This window comes from Pholcus phalangioides, unplaced genomic scaffold (assembly GCF_987345545.1).
Source record: "Pholcus phalangioides strain wild (caught in Gottingen) unplaced genomic scaffold, Ppha-v1.0 ptg000007l_1, whole genome shotgun sequence".
Lineage (NCBI taxonomy): Eukaryota > Metazoa > Arthropoda > Arachnida > Araneae > Pholcidae > Pholcus > Pholcus phalangioides.
Genome location: NW_028301600.1, coordinates 22475973 through 22489383, shown reverse-complemented (window position 1 = coordinate 22489383; position 13411 = coordinate 22475973). Strand labels below are relative to the sequence as shown.

At 38.6% G+C, this 13411-nt stretch overlaps 1 protein-coding gene across 4 annotated transcripts in view; it reads left to right on the top strand.

Annotated features, from left to right (window-relative positions):
* Positions 1-13411, top strand: part of LOC149085065 (uncharacterized) — a 115460-nt gene that overhangs the window by 59369 nt on the left and 42680 nt on the right. For all 4 annotated transcript variants that reach the window (XR_016192790.1, XR_016192789.1, XR_016192791.1 and 1 more), the window contains one exon: positions 9496-9563. Coding sequence is in view for 1 of the 4 variants with exons in the window: in XM_089232847.1 (XP_089088973.1) it covers positions 9496-9563 (68 nt within the window). In the remaining 3 variants the exon portion in view is untranslated. The remainder of the gene's footprint in view (positions 1-9495; positions 9564-13411) is intronic.

Here is a 13411-nt window from a genome sequence, read left to right as displayed (position 1 = left end):
GGCAAGTCCCATGGAAGACGGTTGTTTGGTTGGTAGTTACAATCAATGCAACAAGCTTCAGTTCTCGCTCTTCTTGGGTGTTCAGCAAATTCACATGATCCCATGATATTGTCCAAGTCATACACACCTATTAACATGAAATAAAAGCATCATTAGACTTTTGAATTTTTTCAAAATTTGTGAATGTATTGAGTTAAAATTATAACATTGAAAAAATTTGGGATTTTCATTATTTTGGCCCTAGCAGGTCTTACCAAGGTCTCCACAGATCTTACCAAGGGACCTAGTTTCAGGAGGGGGCATAAAATAAAATATTTCCTTTCAACATGTAATTATTTGAAATTCCATCGAAGGCTACAATGAGAAATTACAGTGGAATCAAATAAAAATTATATAGAAGCCCGGCTTCAGGATGTGAGGGGGAGGGGGGGGGGCATGAAATATATTTTCTGTAATTATTCTAAATTCACTCCAACTGTTTATAAACAGTTGGAGTGAATTTAGAATATTCATTAAAAATTTCTTACATTGAAGGATAAAATTAAAAAATGATTCAAATAGCACAGCACCAATATTATCAATTAACTTAATAAAGCCCTATCCCTATGTATAGCACTTTGTTTATGAAAATTGGGATTATGAGATTAATGATGTTTGTTATAATAATATTACAGAACATTCATCAATATTTCATGTAATAGTAAAAAATGAACTCACCTGTATGATTTTATATGCAGCTGCGCAGATAGGCCTATACTTCCTTCACTGAAGCTCGCTGGTGACCGGATTAGCTGCTTTTTACAACTAGTCTTTTTAAAGGACTTAGGCAACAATATTGCCTTGCCAAGAAATGAATAAAATTAACGTTTCAACTAGAAATTTATCATTAAAAAACTGCACGCACATGTGTGTTAACGGCTGTCAATATGGCGATCAGGGACAGACAGCTACTGGCGGGGAAAAAACATGCTGGAGCGTGATGACATCACAGCATCGAAAATATCGCAGGCAAAGGCTTTGTGCTCTAGAAGGTATTGGCTCCTCCCTCCCCCATTATTCACTGGTAACCCCGTGAATCAAATAAATAATTTCTGAAAAACATGTCCAATTCATATTCATTGAAAAAGATTAATTTACCAGCTGAAAACTAGGTTCTTTTATTTTCATAGTCTGAGAATGAACATATGGAACACTAAGAGTTTAACATATGGAATTTAACATATGATAAATCTAAAACAAATATATAAATACAAATAAAATGCCCTACGAGGTGGCTGAGAAAAATATGCCCATAACAAATATTTATGTCATACACACACAGGGGGGGGGGGGGTGATTATAATTAAAGTTCGTTTTTGAAAATTCTGTAAAAAAGAACCACTGGTCAGAATTATTTGATATTTCACCTGAATATACATGAAGCAATGGGATTTTGTCTGGCAAAAGAAAAACATTGTTCAAATTTGACCAATAGATAGCGCTGTACTCATCATAAAATGCAAATTAAGACATGACATGTATGCAGCACATTGCAATTGTGATAAAAGGCGGGGAACATGCAGTTCCTGCTATTCTCTGCGTCCGAGAAGGTCGTCATGACGTTGTCATTGAGTATCGGGCTCTGCTTTTGAAACTACAAGAACGGTGACTATGTGGAATCTGCATTACAGAAATTTCGGAAATTAAAGGCTATTAGAAATGGCTCTGGTTCAATGTCTGCAAACAGTTTAAAGAACATGATCGTTAAATTCGAAGAGACTGGTTCGTTTGACGTGCAATGTGGCAGAGGGAGGAAAGCAATTGCTTTGATGTCAGGGATACAAGTGGCTACAGCAATGCAGGAAGCGTCAAGCAGTGCTTTGGGAATGTACAGTGCTCTGGGGATTGACTGAACTTTAGACATACCTGTCAGCACAATTTTCATGCACGATGGCGCTCCTCCACATATTGCAACACCAGTGAAGCAACTGTTGAACTGCAACATTTCGGCAATGACAGTTATCAGTCGCCATTTTCCAACAGTTTGGCCGCCACGATCGCCTGACTTGAATCCTTGTGACTTCTGGCTGTGGGGTCATCTAAAAATGTTATGTACAGTGGTCCGACTGCGAACTTAGTTGAGTTGAAAAACCGCATTATGCAATACATTCACAACATCATTCCTGATACACTTCAATCTGTTGTGGAACATGCTGTTGTGCGCTTTTGGCTCATATGAGAAAACAGTGGACAGCATATTATATATAAACATTTCTTGAGTAGCAGCTAATTTACCACATCCTTTTCCTGATGTTTTCATCACTGTTTGCTTTTCTATGATTTTTATTACAGTCACATATTTTAATTTGCATCTTATGACGAGTACAGCGCCATCTGTCGGTCTATTTTTTAACTTTTTTCTTTTGCCAGACAAACCCATTGCTTCATGTATATTCAGGTGAAATATCAGGTCATTCTGACTATTGGTTCTTTTTTTACAGCCTTTTCAAAAACGAACTTTAATTATAATCACCCTGTATTCCAAAAATACAGCAATTCAATTAAAAATGCAATTAAAAACAAATATATACATGATAAAGTTTTATATATTTTTATTAACATTTATATATTTACAAATAAATCAATCTATATAAATTCTCTTCTGATTGATTTTCTATTTTGGAAAACCTTAGCTCTTTCAATAACATCTTCTGATTAAATTTAAAGCAAATGATTCTGATGCTTATCTTCTAATTCCCTATCCATATAAATCCTTGTGAAGCGTTATACTGGTGTAACGGTTTTCTTTTCCCACCCTGATGCATCACAACTGTGGTCTACCATCATTTAACTGCCACATATTTTCACACCTGAATATGCGAGCTCATGTCAGATGTGTGTTTTTGTGTGTGGCCAGCGTTTGGCATGTTTTATGTTCAGTAGATTGTGCCATTTATCTTCCAAATTGCTAATGTGTGGATATGAAATTTAATACAAAGGTTTTTAACAACTGGCTGTTACGAAGATGAATTTTTGGAAAGAGAAAATTCAACTGCCTTTGCAGGGAATTGAACCCACGTTTTTTCACTTGTTGTTAAAAACCTTTGTATGGATAGCGGAGAGTGATGTCATCCTTTCATAAGTCGCTATCTGGTGGCAGTGTCAGCAGTTGTGAGCTTGGCCTGAGTCAGGTCCAGCTTTCCATGTACGGTCCCTTTCATTGCACATGAGCTCCAAGGAAAGATTGAGAGATTCGTTGCCTTTGTAGTCTAGGGCATTCATCTGGAAAATGAAAGGGCATGGGTTCGATTTCCCGCAAAGACAGTTGAATTTTCTCTTTTCAAAAATTCATTTTCGTAACAGCAAATTGTTAAAAAACCTTCGTATGGATAGCAGAGTGATGTCATCCTTTCATGAAATTTAATGTTATTCATATTTATGCTGTAGGCGTGTGTGATTCTTGTGGCAACAGATGTTTTTTTTTTCAAAGGGATAGCAAACTCAAAAAGTTGAAAAACCTTAGAAAATCATATTTTTTTAGCTGATTACCACTGAGCTATCATGGATTCCAAACCCAGGTTTTTGCGAAAGGTGAATTCAGAAGATGGCATGGAGGCCTGTGCTCCCCCCAGAGAAGATGATGAAATAAAAATATTTTTAAATATTTTTGTAGAAAATTAAAATATTAGAAAAAAATACATTTCTATACTATATCTGTTAATTTAAAATTCTTTTCAAGTGGTAGTGACCCAAAATTTCTGTGGAAGAAATCCTTGTGCCGCTCTAAAGGCACTGATTCTGCATACATACCCCTGATTTCCGCAATGCAAAACGGTGACGACCACATAGCAGCTACGTGACAAAACTGTGAATATTTGAGGTAGAGTTTTTACAGATTCTGTTTTTTTCTCCCAAATGATGGGAAAATTTTTTACAATTTCAAAACAAGTATTCGATCCTTTATGACTTTTCAAAAAAATGTGCATTTACAATCTTGTAGGAAAGAAGCAAATTGTATGCTGTATAGATGCTGTCTTTGAATGCTAGTAGATAGCAGCAAAAGTACTGTAATTTTCGGTATGTAACCCGCAGGGGGAAGAAAATTTTCAAAATTGGAAAATTTGGTTTTTATACACCAGGTTTACGGTCGTGCATTCAGGGATGCAACTAGAGATCTTGTCATCTTATTCTTCAACAACCCACGGGTTATATCAATGCAATGCAGTACAGTAAAATGCTTCATTTGTACTTCAAAGTAGTAAAATTACTTTTCAAGTTTGCACGATCATGATATACAGCAGAGGGGGGGGGGAAAGAAAGGGAAAAGTTGTAAAGGTTTTTTCTCTCTGTACTTTTTTCTTCTTGGAACCAGAAAATAATACGTCCCAGAGATGTCTGAACCAAATTCTTATGCTTCCTTTTCCAAAGTTTTGGTATTTGACGTGCTACATCATGTCAGCGACATCTCTGCATGCAAATCGTGCACAAGCCTGTTAGGATTCTTTTTTGTTTTTCATACAAATTGAAGAACTCAACCATAACTGGATTGGACGATCTGATATGCAAATTAAGATGCGATCACATACAAGTGTTGTGTATGTGTCCAAAATTCAGGCTTTTGCCAACCCCTATATATCAATCCCTATGATTCAGGGTCATCGCCACATTGGTATAATTATAGACATTTATAATTAGCCATAGCTAATCATAATAATTATGGTTAGCTATGGCAACCCTAATGATCAAAGGAATCTGAATATTGATATCTTAGCTATACATATCAACAACAACAACCATTTTTAATCCACTGCTGGATGAAGGTCTCCTCTAAATTTTTCCATTCTGCTCTGTCTGATGCTTTAGCCATCCAGTTGACTCCTGCCACTTTCCTGATCTCGTCAATCCATCTTGCATGGGGACGCCTTCTCGGACGTTTAACACCACGGAGGTACCACTCTAAAATACTTGTAGTCCATCGGTTGTCCTGTCTTCTTGCAATATGTCCAGCCCATTTCCATTTAAAACATTTAATTCTTTCTATGATATATACCTTTGTGTGGTTCCTTATCCAAGTGATTCATTTTCTATCTCTCCTTGTGATGCTTAGCATACATCTTTCCATGTTCCAGCTCCATAAGTCAGTGCTGGTAGCACACACTGGTTAAAAACTTTTCTTTTCAAGCATAATGACATGTGACTTCAGAATTAGTTTTTGCCAAAAGTGCTCCATCCAATCCTGATCCTTCTGTTTATTTATTAATGATTCCATTGTCCATGGTAATTTCTTGTTCCAGGTATACATAGCTTTCTAATTCTTCTATCTCTGTGTTGTTGAGCAAGATTGTCCTCTTCAACGCAAAGGGGTTGATCATAACTTTAGTCTTTTGCAGATTGATTTTCAAGCCCACCTGAATACTTGCCTTTGCCAATTCTTGTATCATTTCTTCTAGTTCGTCTGGATTACTGCTGATAACAACAATGTCATCTGCAAAACGCAAATAGTTGAGAAATTCTCCATTTATTTTAATTCCTTTTTTATCCCAATCCAGTTTTCTGCATACTTCTAAAACAGCGGTAAAGAGTTTTGGTGAGATAGTATCACCCTGTCTGACTCCTTTTCCAAGTTTAATTTTTGCTTTTCCTTTATCCAAACGAATTGTTGCAGTTGCTTTTTCACAGTGGCGTCGGAGCCGGGGGTGCTGTGGGTGCTCGAGCACCCACGGAAGTTTGTAGAACTGGTCCGAGCACCCACAGAATTGATTCAAAAATCGAAATTTCCTACATGAATCTCAAGACCGGCACCCACAGGTTCAAAACACTTCCGACGCCCCTGCTTTTTCATATATTTTCTTGATGATATTGATGTAAGTCTTCTCTACCCCAATTACATCTAGAGCTTTAACAACAGCAGATGTGAAAACAAAGTCAAACACTTTCTCAAAATCAATGAAGGCCATACACAATGGTAATTCGTATTCCCTGTGTCTCTAAAAGTTCCCTGATTGTTTGGATGTAATCCATTGTACTAACTCCACTTTGAAATCCTGCTTGTTCTTTTGGTTGAGCTGCGTCCAATTTGGATTCAAGCCTATATGTCAGCACTTTGGTGAAGATTTTATAAATTACTGATAGGAAACTGATTGGTCGATAGTTCTTGATATCCTCTTTTTCACCTTTTTTATAAAGAACCATCATTATGTTATTCCAATTTTCAGGCACATCCGAATTTGTGAACAAGGCAGCTAGCATACTGGAAAATTCTTCTCCTGCTTCTTTAATAATGTCTATTGAAATCCCATCTTCACCTGGGCATTTCCCCTTTTTTCATACATCTTATAGCCTTGTAGACTTCCTCTTTCAGCACAGGTGCTACTTGTACAATTTCCTTCCAAAGGGATGTATAGGGATTGATGTACAGGGTGAATTCGACCTACTCTGTGCCAAACGAAAGGGGGTGATAGATGAACCCAAGTGGATCATGAAACAACCTACCAACCCTGTTCTACCTTGAACCGTTTTTGAGTTATGGTTGATATTCGATTATGTAAAAGTTCCAGATATATGAAGTTTCTGAGAGACCTACATGCAAACTAAGCACATGTTTGAAAAGCGCAGAAAAATCCTATAAGGTCACACCAATTTCATTGTAATATCTGGATTTAATGGCAAGCTACAGGCACTGAAAGATTGGCAAAGTTCAAAATCCAATCTCCAAAATTTTGAATTGCCAATTCTGCAAACAACAAGATGGAGGAAGTTGATCAGGCTCTCCCCACATTGTTTACATGGCTATTTCATTATGAGAGCATGGAACTATATTAAGACGAACGGAAGCCTGCGGATACCTCCGCCCGTGAGATAAGGTATTTAATAATACCACATATTTTCACTATATATATCAACATAATAAAATATCATGATATTATGCACAAATAAGAAATATAAGAAAACAAATCACCTGGCTTTTTTTTTTTTGACCAGATCCTCTCCCGGGGACCACTTAATGGAACATGTGAGCCGCTAGGGCGATATGTTACAACTTCAAGTGAAGGTTAATATGCTTTGGCTAAATAAACCCATTAATTTACATATTATTTTCATTTGCACTCGCTCAGAATCACCCTTTGCTAACAAGGGTTATGGGCCCAGTCACGAGTGCAGATTGGAAATTTTAAAGATTAATTTAAAATTTCGAATCGAAAAGCGAAAAATTCCTTTGTGCAAACATGCAACATTTTTCCTTTGCAATGTCAATCATTGACTTATAATTTCCATCTGAAACTTCTATTTGCTGTCAGTAATGTTTTCAACATTGGAATCGCTGTTGATCAAGGTCATCAGGATCTCCGAAGTCATATTTTCATAGATCGCCAGAACTAGTCTTCATCGAGTCTAGCATATTCATCCCTCATCAAACTCGTGAAATCTCAGGAAGCTTCGATTCACCAGTTACCAAGAGTTTCCTTCAACTACCGGGAAAGAATCTTTATTTTTTTCATCAGAAGTGCATATTCACAATCGTCTTGAAATTTATGTTTTCGTTGATCAGCTTTCTCTGCTCAAGGTCATAGCTGATTTGTTTCATCAAGAACAACCAATGAACTTTGAAAAACTGAATTTATCAATTTGTGTATCATCGATAACATCACAGAATTAAAGACTGATCAAAGTGAAATACCAGGATGAAGAAATTATTCAGGTGTAAGAAAAATTTAAAAAATTTTGTTCTCAATACAAATTTTTCGATAAGGCCGTAAAAATTGTTATATTAGACTGCCGGCTAGGTTGCATTAGATATAATGTTTTTATATTCGTTGTGCCATATATTTTTTAAAATGAAAATTACTGGTAATTTCATTATTATACACTCTATTCTGTTTTACTTTTGTATGCTTATAACTTATATTTTTATACATTATCAGGGCTCCTACTTGTCTTACTTTTCCTACTTTTTGGTAAAATGTCAAACAATTGTAAGAGCATTGTAAACAATATTTACAATGCTCAGCAAAGAGCTAGAAATGGAAGTGTTTAATTTTATATGAAGGTTTTTAACAGTTAGCTGATACAAAGATACATTTTGGAAGGAGAAAATTCAATTGCCCCACGAGGAATCGAACGCACGTCCTTTCACTTTCTGGGTGAACACCCTAGACCACTAGACTACAGAGGCAACGAATATCTCAATCTTTCCTTGGAGCTCATGTGCACTGAACGGGACCGTACATGGACGGCCGGACCTAACTCAGGCCAAAGCTCACAATTGCTGACAATGCCACCAGCTGGCAACTTATCTGAGGATGATGTCACTCTCCACTATCCATACGAAGGTTTTTAACAGCTGGCTAATGTGAAGATATATTTTGGAAAGAGAGAAAATTCATTTGCCTCTGCGGGGAATCGAACCCATGTTCTTTCACTTTCCAGGTGAATTTCCTAGAATGAACTAAAACTGCCCGTCACCTTGATATGTGATGCCTCTCCATTTGGTGTTGGGGCTGTATTGAATCATATTTTTGCTGATGGTCATGAAGCTCCCATTGCTTTCGCTTCTACAACACACTCACCTACAGAAAGAAATTATGCCCAGATTGATAAGGAAGCTTTGGGAATTATTTTTGGAGTTGAAAAATTTCACCATTTTTTATATAGACATCAGTTTTCCATATATAATTACAGATCATCAACCTCTGTTAGGGATTTTCACAAAGAATAAACCTACCAGAGACATATCATTTTGTATGCTAAGGTGGTGCATTTTATTGAATGCATATGATTTTTTTCTTATTCATAGGCCAGGAAAAATATCCAAAATGCAGATTCCCTTAGTAGGTTGCCCAGAGAAATCGAAAATCTAAATGTTCCTCCTCCATTAGAAGTCCTTTTCACATAGGAATCAGAAGACCCTCATGCTAAAGAAATTTCTAAAATGACTTTATGTGATCCAGTATTATCAAGAGTACTCAGTTGGGTCCTAAGGGGTTGCCAAGTGAAAAACTAAAGTTTTTAAATTTCAGAATTTTTAAAAAAAAATAATGAATTGTCTGTCCATAGACATTGTCTTTTGTAGGGCAACCGCGTGGTTATACCAGTCTCCAGGAGATCCTGTGCATTGCATGCCTTTCATCTCTGTCATCCAGGAATAGAGAGAATGAAAGTTCTCGCTTGTTCCTATGTAATGGTGGCAAGGAATCTATGACAACATAGACTATTTTGTAAAGCGTTGCAGTATCTACTACTTCACCAAACGCCAACTCTGGCCATATCGCTATATTGCAATTTACTGCCATTAGTGAGATGGGTTGGAAGTGAAGGCGCTGTCTATCGGTGGTCGCCTCGAGTTCGTTAGGGAAAATATCTTATCTATATCCTCCCTTGGGTTCGAACCCGGGACCCTGACAACAACCTTCACGATGGTAGACGAGCATCTTACCATCATGCTACCATCGTTTTGCGAATAAAAAAAATGGTGCATACGCTGGTAGTAACTTTTTCTTAATATTTTTATTGTTTCAGATCAGAACACCAAATAAAATGGGTTGATGATTGCCATGCTCTTGCAATATTTACAAGTGACTATGCGGGTGAGTTAGACCATGCCTTGAAATATTCATTTATTAACATTTGTATAACATGATGCAATGATGCGGAACATTAAGAACAATTAAGGTTAAACAGACATTTTTTATTCATGAGTTACTTGCACCGTGGTACATAACAGAACAAAAGCAAAACTGAGGTGTGTGTGTGTATCGGCAGAGAGCAAGATCTCTTTATATACATGGTGGATTAAGATGCCTCAATGACATCGGCATGGCAGATCGATAATGTTAGCATCCGATTCACACATCAGAATGCAACATCTATAAAAGCTAATAAGTGATAGTGTAATCTAACTATCCGAGGATGACAGCACTCTCCATACAAAGGTTATTCACAGCTATCTGATGTGAAGATATATATATTTTTGGAAGGGGAATCGAACCCACGTCCTTTCACTTTCTGGGTGATTCCCTGCAGGGGCAGTTGAATTTTCTCTTTCCAAAAAATATATATATCTTCGCATCAGCCAGCTGTTAATCACCCAGAAAGTGGAAGGACATGGTTTAGATTGAATTTTCTCTTTCCAAAAAATATATATCTTTGCATCAGCCAGCTGTTAATAACCTTTGTAATCTAACTATCATAGAAATTTCTCAAGTTCCATTGTTAAATATGAATCCCTGAACAGAGAAAGTCTTTCTCTCTCTCTCTTTTTAATAGGTTATAGGTATTCACTGAGGTTATAATCCCATTTTCTTCGACGCTTTGAATCCTCAATTACCTCACCAATAAATTTCTCAAACATATTTTTTCTATTAATAGTTAGGTTTTTAGAATGAATTAAACATAAAGACCATAACAAGCATACTTTAATGAGGTGGCTGAGAAAAAAAAAATGCCCATAAGACATATGGATATGAAACATTTAAAAATACAGCAACCCAGAATAAAAGCAGTTTTCATGGAAAAACTAAAATAATATGCGAAAAATATAGTAAGTAAGCCTCTTATCTCACATCTCGAGGATCCAGGTTCAAACCCTGTTGGCGGCACAGTGGTATTTGGCTGAAGTGTTCTGTGGTTTTCCAACTTTGTGGCATGAATGCAAGCCAGTCTTCTATTTGTAAAAGTCTGTCCACAGAGAACAGGCAGACCTTCAACATAATACTTACATAACCTAAAAATTTAAGTGTTTTCAGTCTTTGCTTCAAACTATGGAAGACAGATGGCAGCAACAGCAAGTACACAAAACAAGCACTACTCTGACAACATAAATATGTTAAGAGCCAGACATACAACTCAGAACACATACAGGGCATCCATAATTAAGAGACCCTATTTTAAAGCAGCCTACAGGCAAAACCAGTCATCAGAAAATTGTGAAATTTTGTGGAGGACTTCATGAAGTGATGGGCATTTGTTTCAGAGGAGAAAAAATTAGTTGCACATGTTGCCACCAGAGGGCGTTTTATTAAGGAATGGCACATTTAGGCAAACATTTACAATTTTAACAATTGTTACTGCAACAAAACATGTTCCACATGATGGCCATCATTTTCAGATACCATGTGAAATCACAAGATGGCATGTTCCACAACTGACCAAAGTGTGTGCGGGGAAATGGTCTGCATGTGGTGTGAAATGCTGCCTTTAAGGTCAGATAAAGTTCTTGGATTCTCATGACTTACCAGACGTTTTAAATGCCCCCAAAGCCAAAAATCACATGGATTAAGGTCCGGGGATCAGGGAGGCCATAGATTAGGGAAGTGCTGGCTGGTGACACGTTCTTCTGTAAAATGTGTTTTAAGAACATTTTCTGGGCACGGTAGCCTAGGTCGATAAGATACTCGCCTAAAGTACCAAAGGATGTTTGTAACGATGATCGTTACTTCCCGGATTCTTTAACATTTTTTCTCCCAGCAACCATTGAGTGGATGACAACAATGAAAGAGACAAGATTTTGATCGAACTATAAACATTTATTCAATTATATATTAACTATTAATGTAACGTTTTATCGACAATTATCACAGTTAGGCCTTTCTCTCAATATTACAACGAAACAATAAAAGGGATCGGTCTCACCGCCATGTCCAGGTTTTCACATGTTAGTTCACATCGTCCGATAGACACTCCCAGGTGTCTACCTCACAGCCAAAGACTCCCCGGCACCAGCTTCAGATGGGTTTGGTGTCTTCAAACACACGTTGGGAGATCACAGGTCAGCCGCTGCGCATGGAACTGGAGGCGAAAGTCCACGGGTAGCCGGTCTGGCCACTAACCAATCCACAAGATCACAACGACGTTGAATTCTCACATGAAGTCAAGCGATGAGACGGGCGAGATGCCAAGGCACACTTCTACAATTTTAACTCATTGTATTTGAGAGACAATCTAGCTCACACCTCAATAGGGCATGACACCTTAGTGATTAAGACAAGTCGTTAGTCGGTAGTAGTAGAATTGCTCATAGTAAAGCACATCTCTACCTGGTTTTTATATGGGAGCTTTCCCCAAAATGCCTCACGAAAGAGCCAATCACAAGGTCGAAGGTGCGCCATTAGCTTGTATCTAATTTACATAATTTCATGAGAGAAAAGGAAATATAAAAATTATAATATTGAATCTGGCAATCAAACATAACAAGATGGCGGCTAATCGGCGGACACCGGTCGATCCCGGAGACAAAGGTGAAACAACCCAAAATACACTCATTGCCATGAAAATTTGCGCACCAAGAAATAATTGTGGGATCGAAACGAAAGTTGGCCTGAAGGTACATGTCGGGCAGATATGCAAATGATTAGAAATGCAGCGTGATTGCCCATTGCGTAATGCCACTAGAGGGCATTGAACTTCGTTCTCCTTGGAGTATAAAACAGGTAAGCAGAGCTTGCTGGAGTGTATTTAATCGTTTGCAAAGGAAATGCTGAGGTAGACATGCCGTTACGCCGCCGTCGAAGACCATATGAGCAGTTGTCAGAGTTCGATAGGGGAAGAATCATCGGGATGATGGAAGCTGGGTGGTCAGCTCGGCGAGTAGCTCATCAACTAGGCCGTTCTGATTTTACTGTGAGGAGGTGTTGGGACCAGTGGACAGAAGAGACGTCATTTACATGGCGACCAGGTTCAGGACAGCCTCGACAGACCAGTCGTCGAGAAGACTGTCACATCACCTGAAACGCACGCGTAAAGCCAACTGCCTCATTGGCCGCTATCCAGACACAGGCAGCAGCTTCACTACGGGCCCCTGTGTCTTCCCGAACCATCGCAAGGCGCCTGGCTGAAGGACATCTGGTATCGTGGTGCCCATTACGTGTGCGGCCAATGACACCCACCCACCAACGCCTCCGTTTGGAGTAGTGTCGAGCATGACGGGATTGGACTGCAACGGAATGGAACCAGGTCGTCTTCAGCGACAAATCGAGATTCAACTTGAGCAGTGATGACAATCGTGTTCGTGTGTGGAGGCCCGTGGTGAACGCTTCAATCCTGCCTTCGCTTTACAGCGACACACCGCTCCCACAGCTGGTGTCATGGTATGGGGTGCCATTGCTTATGATACACGGTCACCCCTAATATTGATCCATGGCACAATGACAGCCCAGCGGTACGTCCATAACATCCTTCAGCCACATGTGTTGCCACTCATGGGCTCCCAGGAGCCATTTTTCAACAAGACAATGCTAGGCCACACACAGCAAGGATGTCACAAGACTGCCTCTGCCACATTACCACCCTTCCCTGGCCTGCTCTATCCCCAGATTTGTCACCAATCGAGCATATCTGGGATCATTTGGGACGGCAAGTTGGACACCCCACGAGGACACACGCAACTGTGGAACGAGATGTCTCAGGACATCATACGGAACTTGTATGCCTCAATGCC